Below are 13,751 nucleotides of genomic sequence, written 5' to 3'. Positions count from 1 at the left end.
AAGAAAGTAGTGTCTCTTCACTTTCACATTCCTTCAAGTATAAGTAGTAAAATATGATGATTATCTATTTTACCCAAAAAGTCACCAAAAATCAAAAAGAGCTTTCTAAATGATTTAAGGTAAAAATGGTGGTGCCCAAACATTCACTATATTTTCACAACTGTCGCATTAAATTAGCTCGAGAAATACGTTTTATAACTTTGATTGAAGTGTAGAGCTCACTTGCTCGCCACATTAAATTAGCTCGAGAAATACGTTCGATAACTTTGATTCAAGTGTAGAGCTCAATTTCTTGCTGCCTAGCTACGTGTTCAAGCCTCTTCGTGAAGCCCCCGAAGTAGGGCTGTAATTCGAGTCGGGTGGCTCGCGAGCTCGTACTCGTTTAAGTGGGTTCGACTCGGCTCTTTTAATTAATTAAACGAGCCGAGTTCGGGCAGAGGTTATTAAACAAGCCGAGTTCGGGCAGAGGTTCCGACTCGTTTAATTACTCGAGCCGGTTCGGCTCAACTCGTGAAATTAAACGAGCCGAGTTCGAGTAGAGGTTTAGGCTCGATTAAGTGTAAAATTAAACGAGCTGGATCGTCCGACTCGTTAAAACTGACTCGTTTAGCTAAACGAGCCGGCTCGACTCAACTCATGAAATAAAACGAGTCGAGTTCAGACAGATATTTAAGCTCGTTTAGTCAAACGAGTCGCTCGGTTCGACTCGATTAATCTCGGCTCGAATTACTCGGCTCGGAGTTACGGCTCTACCCTGAAGTCCCTGATTCTCATTTATTGTCTCGTCTATCTTCATCTCTGAATATGAGATTGGAGGGCCGTCAATAACATCTTTATTATTCAGATTTGGGAGAAATTTCATGTCCGGATAAGAGAATACATAACTTATGTTTCTGTCAAAATAATATTGTAAGATTAATATTTTGAAGTTCTTACGGTCATGATGTTTTTTAATTATACTCGTCAAATTTTGCTTGTTTTTTTTTTTAATTTAGTAGCCGGGTATTATCTTTTAAAATTTTAAGTTTTTATTGTTTAAACTACTAAAGACAATTTGTGCACATTTTGGGTAGATGATAATTTTTTAAGGATGAAGAGAATTTTTTTTTTTAAATATTTTATTTTGATACCATACATAATCGTAAAGTTCATGCTAAGAAAAGAATTGGCATAAAAAAGGAAAATTTTAATTAAATATAATGAGCAAAAATAAAAAATAAGTACGTAAACAATATTTAACAAGAAAATGACACGTATATATCATGATGAGTAATAAAATGACACATCGACTCGTATGACGTTTCGACTAATTCATCTAGCGGATCAATATCTTTATACTCCAATATTCAATATTTAATATGAAGTATGTTAAATTTTTCCTAATAGAATTTTGAAAATTTTCCTCTCGTTTCTTTTATCCGACGCTTAATTTTTCGAGCACATTTCCGAATATTTTGACCAAATATTTATATATATTTTTAATATATTTTTTAATTTTTTTTATCAATAATAATAGTTTTATTTTTGGAAAGAAACAAAACACGTCCTTAGCCAGTTAGCCGAATTGTAAACTCAAGTCATCTGAGGCATTCCAAATTTAACAGTGACTGTTCACTCCCCCTTATCAAACCCACTGCCACACAACACAAATACAGTAATAAAAACAATTTTGTCACTTTTAACTCTCTCATTTCACCTTCTCAATGGCCGACATATCAACTTCCGGCACGGCGACGCCGCTTCTCCACCCGCGCCAAGCCGTAGCGCGTCCACCGACTCTCTCCATGCTCCTCAGCCGCGCCTCCAGCCGCGGCGGCGCCTCGATGTTAGTGCGCGAGACAGCAGCTCGTCAGCTTGAAGAGCGCCGCGCCGATTGGGGCTACTCTAAGCCGGTGGTGGCGCTGGACATAGTGTGGAACTTAGCGTTTGTGTTGGCGTCGGTGATGATGTTGATTTGGTCGAGGAATGAGAAGCCGAATGTGCCGATTAGGGTTTGGGTTTTTGTGTATGCGGCGCAGTGTTTGGTTCATGTGGTGTTGGTTTATGTGGAGTTTAGGAGGAGGAGGAGTGGACGGAGAGGTGGAGAGGGCGATGTCGAGGCGAATTACGAGGATGAGAGTCAGGAGGAGGATGATGAGGAGGAGAGGACTGGGGTTTTGGGGGTCAGTAGTCAGTCGAGGTACGTGTGCGTAATTAGTATTCGTTTGTTTTGTTTCGGAGTTTGGTTTATCGAATTTGATTGGTTTAGTTGTGTGTTTATGTGTGTGATTATAATTTGCGAGTATTGATGAAATTGTTAACCTGAATCATTTGTGTGAAGTGTGGTTTATTGAATTTTCCTGGTTTAGTTATGCGTGTGATTATAAATTTGAGTATCGATAAAATGCGTTATATAGACTGGTTCTTTTTTAGTGTGGTTTATTGCATTTGACTGGCTTAGTTGTGTGTGTGAATTGTGATTATAAATGTGAGTATCAATGAAATGCGTTATAGAAATGTGTACATTTAATTGGGGAGGGAGTTATAGAATTGTGAGTAGTGGGTTTAGGTACGTGTATTTTGTTTTTGTTTGTTTTGTTTCGGAGTTTTGTTTATTGAATTTGACTGGTTTAGTGCTGCATTTATGTGTGAGTCTTATTTGCAAGTATGAATGATATTGGTAACTTGATTGGTTTATGAAGAGTTTGGTGTTTTTGAATTTGACTGGTTTAGTTATGTGTGTAAGTTTGTGATTAGAATTTGTGAGTATTGAAGAAATGTGTAATAGGATTGTGCACGTTTAGTTTGGGAGGGGAGTTGGAGAGTAAATTGGTACTGTTTGTGTATTGTGTGTGATAATTGTTGTGTATATTTTGGTGTGTTGGCAGGGATCGAATTAAGTGCTTGTTCTTTGATGGTGTGCTGTATATGAGTTTTGAATGACTTTTTTTTTGTTATTTGATTGGCAGTTTGTTTAGTATCTTTAGCGTTATCACTTATGATTGAGTGACAGTTGGTTTTGTGGCTGCCAATAAGTTTTGATTGGTCTGGTGACAAAGAGGAAAACACTGAACACTCTTATACTATCATGTAGTATTTAAAAATGATTTGTATGCGTTGGTGCGTGCACAATTTTTCTAGGGAAATTTGTTAGTAGTGTTATAATGCCGGTGTTCCTTCTTTATAGGAGTATTTGTTTATTAGTTGAACAGAAAGGGGATACCGTAAGGAAGCTTAGTATCTTAACCACGGACCTGGGATGTTAGTGTACCTCTAGAAGTTAAGAGTACCATTACTATCTTGTGACAACAAATATCAGACCAACTCCTATATCTGGCAGATTGAGTCAAGCTGCTAACAACAATAAATTTGTGCGGGTTCTCCTTTGGAGGATTTAGTAGAACTTCCTAAAGAGTTCTATCCTTACTGGGTGATGGATTTGTTTTTTTTGTTTTTTTTTTGCATGGTTAAGACTTAAGTAACTAGTTGATCAACATTGCTTAAATTAGTACACTTGCCTATAATCTGTTTCAGCTAATGCGCCATAACCCTGTTCACTAAGAAACGTACAGAATTTATGAACATCAAGTATGTGCATCGTTATGTATAAGATTATTTACTTTGCACAACTTCCTGGGCTTTCCAGTTTTTGACAAAAAAATTATGTATAAATACATTAGTCTGGTGGATGGTTGGCTTCTATTGGGTTGTTTCCACATGCGATGAGTCTTTGTGACTTCACTTGAATCAGCTAAGTAAAACCCAAGTACATAAATCAAGAATATTATACAAGATGACCTAATGGTAAATATAATATAGAATGAACAACAATTATTTTTTTCTCCCATTACTTGCAGATAGCCCAATTATTTTTTTAGAGATGCAGATTACATATATAAACTTGCTAGAATCGTTAATCCTTTAACTTCTTTGTGCAAATTGCACCTCGACATGAGTCAATTATCAATACAGCAGGAAACCAAACATCAGTCACTTAGGTGTATGCCAATACCGTTTCCAAAACACCCTAAACAGAAACCTGAGAAATAGACTTGACGTTTTACTCAACAAGTACATCACCATAGACTAATTAGATAGAACGGTCTTTCAAAATCATATAAAATCTGTATAAAAGATTATTTAAAAGGGCTTTAAACCCTTTGCCACCTTGCAATGCAAAATTGTAATTTGGGTGGTATATGACATGTGAAAACTTTATGGGAACACATTAAAAATCTCAGGCTTTGCGGTTCATGACAGGGCTTCTCAAATATTTTGATCTTGACTAAAGATAAAGACAGTTCTTGTGCAATGGGCCTCTTCGAATCCTTTTTAATTTGTACTATAAAGATAATAGAAACTCATTGCACAAGAACATCATATGTCTAGTAAAGATCATAACCTTTGAGAGTCCGCATCGTGAATTGGAAAGATTGAGTTATTTGATGTCTTGTGAGAGTTTTCAGGTGCCGTATACTACATAGTACAAACCCTGTACTTTAGTTGTGTTAGGCGAGGTTATCAAGGTGGTTTAAGAGTTCTTAATAAGAGTCTTGCATAGAATTAATTACTTATTCTCAGATTATTTATCATTTATTACTGTTTACTGATTACTAGCTTCCTTGACATTTCAGTTTTGCTAAGAAATTTGAATCCGCTAATACATTAGTGTCCTTTTTCTGGTGGATGGTTGGCTTCTATTGGGTAGTTTCTGGAGGTGATTATCTGCTTCAGAGTGCTCCACGCTTGTACTGGTACGTTTTTGTGGCTTTAATCAGTTAAATAATTCCTGCACATGTTTCATTTTCTCTACCTTGTAATGCGGAGTTCTGCACATGCACATGCCAAGCATGTATTTATCTTTTTTCTTTGAACTTTGTGATGTTAATCGAGGACTCTGATGACTAGTAAATATATTATAATCTAAGGTATAGCTGAATACTAGGATTGGAATTAATCATTTTATTTTCTGAATCGTGTCTTTTGTTGCTGAAGGCAGTAACTAGGGTCTGAGTTAAATTGATTGTCTTGAGTTAATTTTCCAAGTCCTTTTATGTCCAGGTATTTGTAGGATTAGCTTTAGTTTAATCTCCTTGTTCATGGGTCTTTTGTATGTGATGGCTTTTTGTACTTGGTGTCTTGTCCATGGGTCTTTTGTATGTGATGGGTCTTTTCTACTTAGTGTCTTGTAAGTTGTGAATATCGGTTTGTTAAGGTTGTCAGCTGTCAAAATTGCAACAATATCGAGCATGAGTATGTGAAATACTTTATTAATTGTTTTAAAATTTCAAAATTTAGTTAATCAGAACATGCCTGCTGTAGATTGTAGGGGCTTGTAAGGGGTTTTCTTAGGCTATGTTGTCAGAGTTTATCTATTAAAATCAAGCAAATATTTTGTATAAATATCACGTCACTATGTAATACACATTAAAGTTGAATAAGTGTGCAAAAAACAAATAAATTTTAGATACAAAAAGATAAATATTGAAAGTTAATGTAATGTACCGTCACTTGGTTATAGGGCTTCAAAGGTAGAGCCATAGAGTGGTCCATTAAAGTGTGCACATCTACTTGTTATTTCTTACTGTAATATGAAATAAGTCTATTTTATTGAAACTGGAGATATCAAGTATTAACTAGGACATAGTGGTTCATTTGGATGTTTAGAAAGTTCAGGATTCAGATTGCCCTTCGTTAGTCATCAAGCTGTTGAATTGTTTTTGAAAGTGACTTAAGCCTTTATATATATTTATGTATTTTTCATGTTTAGTTAGAAGTGAACCATCTATGTTTGAAGCATGAGAGATGTTTGTATCTGGTTGACCTAAGCAATAATTAAATTGAATACAGGTTATCAGTGGTATTTCTAGCATTCGATGTGTTTTTCGCGATCTTTTGTGTTGTTCTGGCATGTTTGATTGGAATAGCTCTTTGTTGCTGCTTGCCTTGCATTATTGCTATTCTTTATGCTGTTGCCGGACAGGTAAGAAACATTTATATTCATTTTACTGTACACAATTTATTTATGTGTATGTACTTGCTAACACTACATCTTGATTGGATATATAGGAAGGTGCATCAGATGCTGATATTGGTGCTCTTCAGAAGTACAGATTTCAAATGAGTAATGAGAAGACTGGATCTGGTAGAATGATTCCCCTTCCAACAAGTTTGGGCCACCTGGCTACTGAACGTATTGTTTTACGTGAGGACGCAGTAAGTGCTTAAGTGTGATAACATTGTGATTTTGTTGTGATTTGCTTAGTTATAGGATCTATGTTCACTACAAGCACTACATTTGAGACGAAGCAGCTTGTTAATTCCTAACGTTAAGCAACGTAGTTACGTAGATATGCAATCTTGTGTCTGTATTGTTGAAAGAGAGAAGTATGAAAGATCACTGGAAAAGGATTTCTCTCTCTGTTAGGGTAGAGTTATATGGATATATTTAATATGTACCGGCCTATTTGCTTTTGTTTAATCATTAAACGATATTTGTTTATCGTGATTTTTTTTCTCGTATCTATCCCGAGCAAGTATCCGATAGACTGGTTCTAAAATGTTATTAGAAATAAAGTGTGATTGGATATTACATATGTTGGTGACGTGGTATTCTTGATATTGTAGGAGTGTTGTATATGTCTTGGTCCGTATGAGGATGGAACAGAGATTCATTCACTGCCCTGCAGCCATTATTTCCATTCTACATGTGTTGTGAAGTGGCTCAAGATGAATGCCACTTGTCCCCTCTGCAAGTACAACATCCTCAAGGGAGGCGAGCAGGTTTAAACTTTGAAGTATGTGGATGGATAAGAAGCATGCAGATTCAGGTTTCTAGATCCAGATGCGAACTGTGAATGTACATCGGAGATGAAGGTTAAGTAATGTCCTAGAAATTTACCAAATAAGTTGTTTCAATCATTTTGTTTAGTTTGTCTATAATGTCTTAACCTCCTGTAGATGTTATATTGTCGTGTCAGACTTATGCTGAAAGACATTTAATCTGTTGGCAGTTTTGTATATCCGCTATGTATGTGATTGTTCTTGGGGGGGGAGGGGGTAGTGGTAATATATGTATCTGAATAATGTGTATAGTTGTACATGTTTGTAGATATTATTTTACATAATGAACTCTAGCAGATAAATTTACCAAATTGGCTTTAAACCATGTGGATGTATAAGAGTGAACCTAAGCTGAAGCAGTGAAGGGAGAATGAATCATAGTTTTTTTGTTAATTGTGGGCCTGTTTGGCTCTGGCACTTAAACTTGCAAGTCAATTTCCTACCAAGTGCAAAAAGACATACAAGATGGATGTTAAAAATTAACTTCATAAAAGTTGCTTATAATGAAATTATTCGAAGTTCTGCCTTCCCCACTTGTAGTGCATGATGCTCAGACTGCCCCTGCAATAGTTTGTGTCTTTGTGAGATGAATGCTGCTCAGTGTCGAGTGGGGCCTTCTTGTAGGAGTAAATTGTATTTCAGAATAAATTATAATAATAATAATAATAATAATAATGATGATGTGAAAAATTTAATATCTTAAATGCATATTCATCTCACAAACTTGCCCTGCGCCAGGTGTTCGTAAAAATGTCATAAGCCCGAAATGTTTTAGATTACTACATATTTGTATTTTTTTTGTCTAAATGGTCGTTATTATAAAAAGTTTGTAATTTTTTGAAAAAATATCCAAAATACACCATTTTTAATTATAAAAAACATCGACCGGCGATACCGGCCAAAATAGTCACTCGAGTGCGTATTTCATTTTTAAAATTTTAACAAAGGAACTCTCTAAAGGCGTATTTCATTTTTAAAATTTTAACAAAGGAACTCTCTTAGAGCATTTTCGAGGGGATAACTATAATGGTTAGTTAAAATCTTATAAAATAATGTTTAGCTAAAATTTGTTGAACCTGTAAGATGTTGTGCTCCAATAATGGTTAACTATATTTCAAAAACAGTATTTTAATATTATTTTCAAATACAAACGGTTATATTTCAACGACTATATCTTCAACGGTTATATTACAACGGTCATATTCCAACAGCTACATTACAACAGTCATATTTTTATGGTTATAAATATCATAATTCAGAATTAAAAAAAAATACAAACCAACGACAAACTCAAATTCATTCACACCTCTAAAATATTCATGTGTAATGGAATACACCACACAAATGATTCATGATATTATGCAAGCAGAAGAAGTAGAACATGAAGTAAGAATGAGAATGAGCGCTGCTTACCTTCAAAACCGGCGATAAAGAGCAAATTCTGACCCGCGTCATGGTGGTTCCACATTTAACCACCGTGTTATTGATCGAAATAGAGAAGAAGGTCATGCTAAACTGTATCATGATTATTTTTCCGATACACCTACATATACAGATACACAGTTTCGTCGAAGATTTCGGATGTGCATATCGTTACTTTTACGAATTGAAGAAGCGGTTACAACTCACGACAATTATTTTACCCAACGAATTGATGCTGTGGGAATGCGTGGACTATCACCGCTTCAGAAAGTGATAGCTGCACTTAGGATGCTTGCATATGGAACGACGGCCGATGCTATTGATAATTACGTTCAAATTGGTGAGAGCACAACAATAGAGAGTCTAAAAAGATTTATGAAAGCAATAGTTGAAGTCTTCGGAGTTGAATATTTAAGACGACCAACTAATGAAGACGTGGCTAGATTGTTAGCTGAAAACGAACAACGAGACTTTCCTGGAATGTTGGGTAGTATTGATTGTATGCACTGGAGTGGAAGAATTGTCCAACTGGTTAGCAAGGTATGTATACTGGTCATGTTCATGAACCAACTATTATATTAGAAGCAATAGCTTCGAGAGAATTGTGGATTTGGCACTCATTGTTAGGTAATGAATTACACACAGATGGGGGGTGAATGTGTTTTTATGTTTTTCTGTTTTTCTTGAAATATTTATGGTTGTGAACAAATTAAATCAAATCTTGTAGTAAGATGTGTTAAGACTGAAATTAAACATGCAACAATGAATAACACAGATCTTTCAAAACTCACTTACTTTTATATTAAAATTAAGAATATTTTTCTACAAAATATCTAGGCTCTTTGTTGATAAAGAGCTTAACTTCTTCCTTGAGAGAATACAAGAATTTTTATGATCTCATTTTTACAACTAACAAAGGACCAGTGTTAACTTTATATGATAGTTAACTACTGGTTTACACAATGTATAACAAAAGATACTATTCACTTTAATAAACTGTCACTAATCATTTCATTTTAGGAAAAGTGTATCTTCCATTTCTGGCTTAGCATATTTTTGCATACTGTGTTAACTTTGATCTTCCTTTGTAAGTTAATCTTCACCTTTGATCTTGCACACTATTCAAGCTGCTTTTTGTACACTTGTCAATCCAACTGGTTGGATTGTTTGTTGATTGTTAATCTTGAATATTGAACTGGTCTGCAATTTTTACTTTGAGATTTTATATCGAGATCTCCAGTTTGGTATATAGAGAACTTGACATCTCGATAAGTATATTGGCTTATCGAGATCTCTCATTGCTCTATAGTTGATTTGACTTGTAGAGGTCTCTGAGTTCTCTATAAGAGAATTTAGCTTGTCGAGATCTCTCATCCTCATATCTTCACTTTGGCTTATCGATATCTCTGAGTTCTCTAATGACTTGTTGACTTGTCGATAACTCAGAGTTCTCTAGTGAAATTTGACTTGTCGATAACTCAGAGTTCTCTAGTGAATTTTGACTTGTCAATATCTCTGAGTTCTCTAGTGAAATTTGACTTGTCGATATCTCTGAGTTCTATAGTGAAATTTGACTTGTCGATATCTCAGAGTTCTCTAGTGAAATTTGACTTGTCGATATCTCTGAGTTCTCTAGTGAAATTTGACATGTCGATATCTCAGAGTTCTCTAGTGAATTTTGACTTGTCGATATCTCTGAGTTCTCTAGTGAAGAAATGACTTGTCGATATATCCAATCTTCATGTCTTCAATTTAGCTTGTTGATATCTCTGAGTTCTCTAGTAGCTTTCCTGAGTTCTCTATAAGTCATTTTGGAGTTCTCGAATGACTTCTCTATAACACTAAATATGTGACTTGTAGAGATCTTGACTTTAAACATTTTTCTCAAAACATATTTATTCAACTCCAAGCTTCTTCATAATTTTCCGAGGCATGATCTTCTTCCAGATAGAATTCTTATTGTTAGGTCCCGAATTATCGTAGAAGGGGGGGTTGAATATGATAATCACTAAATTAAAAATTCTTTCGAATCTTTAGCGGATAAAATATTTAGTGCTCGGTTAGTGGTTTCGTGTTCTTGAGAGGAATAATGTTTGGAACGATAAAAACAAGGAACACAAGATATTCGGGGAAATATATATTCGTATATAAATCCTCGAGGGTGTTGCTACACTTCGGTAATTAAATTAACCGACTACAATCTAAGAACAATAAAGTTCCTAGCTACTACAAAGATTTACAAATCAAATCCTATACAATAATCTAACTTTTGTTTGTACTGGGATTTAATTACCAGGTAACGATTATAATGCCCCTAAGAATATACAAGAGTTAAATCGGGCATTATTGTTGGATTTTATCTATCACGGAAGCATGGTAAAACAATTTTACACATATAAAATCCATATAAAAGCATATAAATTGTGATTAAAACATATGGGATCAATTTCTAACCTTTAAAAGCGATCCAAGAACAACGAGTGGAGATCCTTAGCAGCTGCTCCTCAAGTGTGAAGCACTCCACCAGTATCCACCAAGAAAATGATGTAATGAAAGAGGAGGAGGTGGAGAGAATTAGGGTTTTGTAAATCTTTGGGTTGAGGCAAAAATAGGGTTTATAATAGTATATTTATAGGCAAAATTTTCAGCTGAAAATTTTTCCATAAAATATTATTATTATTAACCCTTTATTATTCTCACTAATAATTAAAACACCTTTTAATTATTAATCCTTTTTCTAAACACTTTAGAAATAATTCTCTCACTTGATTTAATTTCCAAAAATTAAATTCTTAATTAATAATATTAAGAACTTTTTCTTAATTAATTTATAATCAATTAAATCTCATTTAATCAATTATTAAATTTATCAATTAATTATTTATTTCATAAATAAATAATTATCAGCCATTATTAATTAATTCCTCCACCATTAAATCATTCTCTTTTATGGTGTGACCCTGTAGGTTCATATTAAGCCGGTAGTTTAAATAAATAATAATAAAACTATTTTATCATTATTTATATAAATTCTCTAATTTATTAAATATGATTAATTAATTAATCATATTTATTCTACAACGTGAGGGATACTTCTCAGCATATCGCGACTATCCGGATAATACGAATTCACTGCTAAGAATATCAAGAACCTATTCAGTGAATAGTTACCGTACAATTAATTATTTCTACCATGCAATGTCACGATTAAATACAAGGCATGAAACTTGTGTCAAGCCTATCTTATTTAATCACTTGCTTTCCCATTCACTATGCTTAGTCCTATTTAATGTAAATTAGAAACTCATTTCTAATTTCATTCACTCTGGCCAGAGATTCCAGAACTAGCATAAGTGGATCAGCATTGAAAATTCTCTTCCTTCACTGGAAGGGGTAGATCCTTTATTAATCATACACTATCTTCGTATACAAATTCCTATACCCAGTAGAGCCCTTATAATTGTCCCTGGAGACTAAGAACTAAACCAAAGCATAGTTCAGTGTACACAAGATTACTATGATGACCTCAAGTCTAAGGATACTTGTACAACTATCACTATGTGAACAACTGCTGACACGTGAGTGAACTCCATCAGTTGTTCAGCTGTGCGAGTCATTTTCAGTGAACTTATTCTATAATAAGCACCTACATACTAGTTATAGTGTCACCACACAAATGTCTATGAGAACAGACATCCTTCATAATGAAGCAAGCATAGTATGTACCGATCTTTGCGGATTATTAATTATCAGTTAGTAATCCTACGACCAGGAACTATTTAAGTTTAGAGTTATCATCTTTTAGGTCTCATTATTATGATCTCATCACAATCCATAAAAAGCTTTACTCTAAACTGTGGTATATCTTATTTAAACACTTAAAATAGATAGAGCCCGTAATAAAAATAAAACAAGTTTTTTATTAATATCAATGAAATCAAAACAGATTATATAAAAGTTATTCCTAAATCCTCATACATGATTGGACTTAGGACATATCTCTTTCAATCTCCCACTTGTACTAAAGCCAATCACTCTGGTATCTAATACCCATCCTGTCTTTATGACGATCAAAGTAACTTTGAGAAAGTGGCTTTGTTAAAGGGTCTGCTATGTTGTTATGTGTGTCAACTCTCTCGACGTTGACATCTCCTCTTTCAACAATATCCCTAATCAGATAAAAACGCCGCAGGACATGTTTGGAACTTTTATGAGACCTAGGTTCCTTGGCTTATGCTATTGCTGCGTTGTTATCACAATACAACACAATAGGCTCTTCAACGCTAGGAACAACTCCCAACTCAGAAACAAATTTCCTCATCCAAACGGCTTCTTTTGCAGCCTCACTTGCAGCTATATATTCTGCTTCCGCTGTGGAGTCAGCCATTGTAGACTGTTTGAAACTCTTCCAACTAATCGCACCACCATTCAGAGTAAACACGTACCCTGACATGGATTTGCTATCACTTTCTGATTGAAAACTAGAGTCAGTATAACCCTCTATTTTCAACTCAGATTCACCACCAAAAACAAGAAAAATGTCCTGAGTAATTTGCAAGTACTTAAGGATGTTTTTCATTGCTTTCTAGTGGTCTTCACCTGGATTGGACTGATATCTGCTCATCACACTAATTTAATAAGCAACATCAGGCCTTGTACATAACATCGCGTACATGATAGATCCTATTGCTGAAGCATAAGGAATCTTACTCATACGCTCTCTTTTCTCAGGTGTCTTAGGAGATATTTTTTCGGAAAGGGACACTCCATGGCTCATCGGTATGAGACCTCTTTTGGAGTTTTCCATGTTAAACCTTTTAAGCACTTTCTGGATGTATGTACCCTGGGTAAGACCTATCATTCTTCTAGATCTATCTCTATAGATCTTCATACCGAGAATGTAGGATGCTTCTCCCAAGTCCTTCATGGTGAAGTTCTTTGATAGCCATACTTTGACTGATTGCAGAATCGGTGTATCATTTCCTATAAGAAGTATATCATCTACATACAATACAAGAAATGTTACCGCGCTCCCACTAACCTTCTTGTAGACACATGGTTCATCTATGTTTTTGATAAAACCAAACTCTTTGATTGTCTCATCAAAACGGATGTTCCATCTACGAGAAGTTTGCCTTAAACCATATATGGTTCACAGCAGCTTACACACTAGGTGTTCATTTCCCTTGAAAATAAAACCCTCTGGCTGTGTCATATACACTTCCTCCTCAAGTTCCCCATTGAGGAAGGCCGTTTTTACATCCATTTTCCAGATCTCATAGTCGTAGTAAGCAGCAATCGCAAACAAAATCCGAATTGATTTTTACAGGGCTATAGGTGAAAAAGTTTCATCAAAGTCAATCCCTTGCCTTTGTTTGAATCCTTTTGCCACGAGCCTGGCCTTATAGGTCTCCACCAGGCCATCTGCTCCAATCTTTCTTTTGTATACCTACTTGCACCCAATAGGCTTAACACCTGCAGGCGCCTCAACCAGAGTTCACACTTGG

The 13,751-nt window shown here is 35.0% G+C and overlaps 1 protein-coding gene across 1 annotated transcript; it reads left to right on the top strand.

Moving 5' to 3' along the window:
• Window positions 1–1,581: 1,581 nt before the first annotated feature.
• Window positions 1,582–7,001, top strand: LOC141666672 (E3 ubiquitin protein ligase RIE1-like). Its single transcript, XM_074472812.1, has 5 exons — window positions 1,582–2,179; window positions 4,614–4,733; window positions 5,830–5,962; window positions 6,049–6,195; window positions 6,607–7,001. The coding sequence occupies exons 1-5, from the start codon at window positions 1,704–1,706 to the stop codon at window positions 6,766–6,768; spliced, it is 1,038 nt and encodes a 345-aa protein (XP_074328913.1). The 5' UTR covers window positions 1,582–1,703; the 3' UTR covers window positions 6,769–7,001.
• The last annotated feature ends 6,750 nt before the right edge of the window (window positions 7,002–13,751 follow it).

Source organism: Apium graveolens, chromosome 6, assembly GCF_009905375.1.
Source record: "Apium graveolens cultivar Ventura chromosome 6, ASM990537v1, whole genome shotgun sequence".
Taxonomy (NCBI): Eukaryota; Viridiplantae; Streptophyta; class Magnoliopsida; order Apiales; family Apiaceae; genus Apium; species Apium graveolens.
The sequence above is the reverse complement of the archived record's forward strand: the minus strand, read 5'-3'. Positions and strand labels throughout refer to the sequence as shown.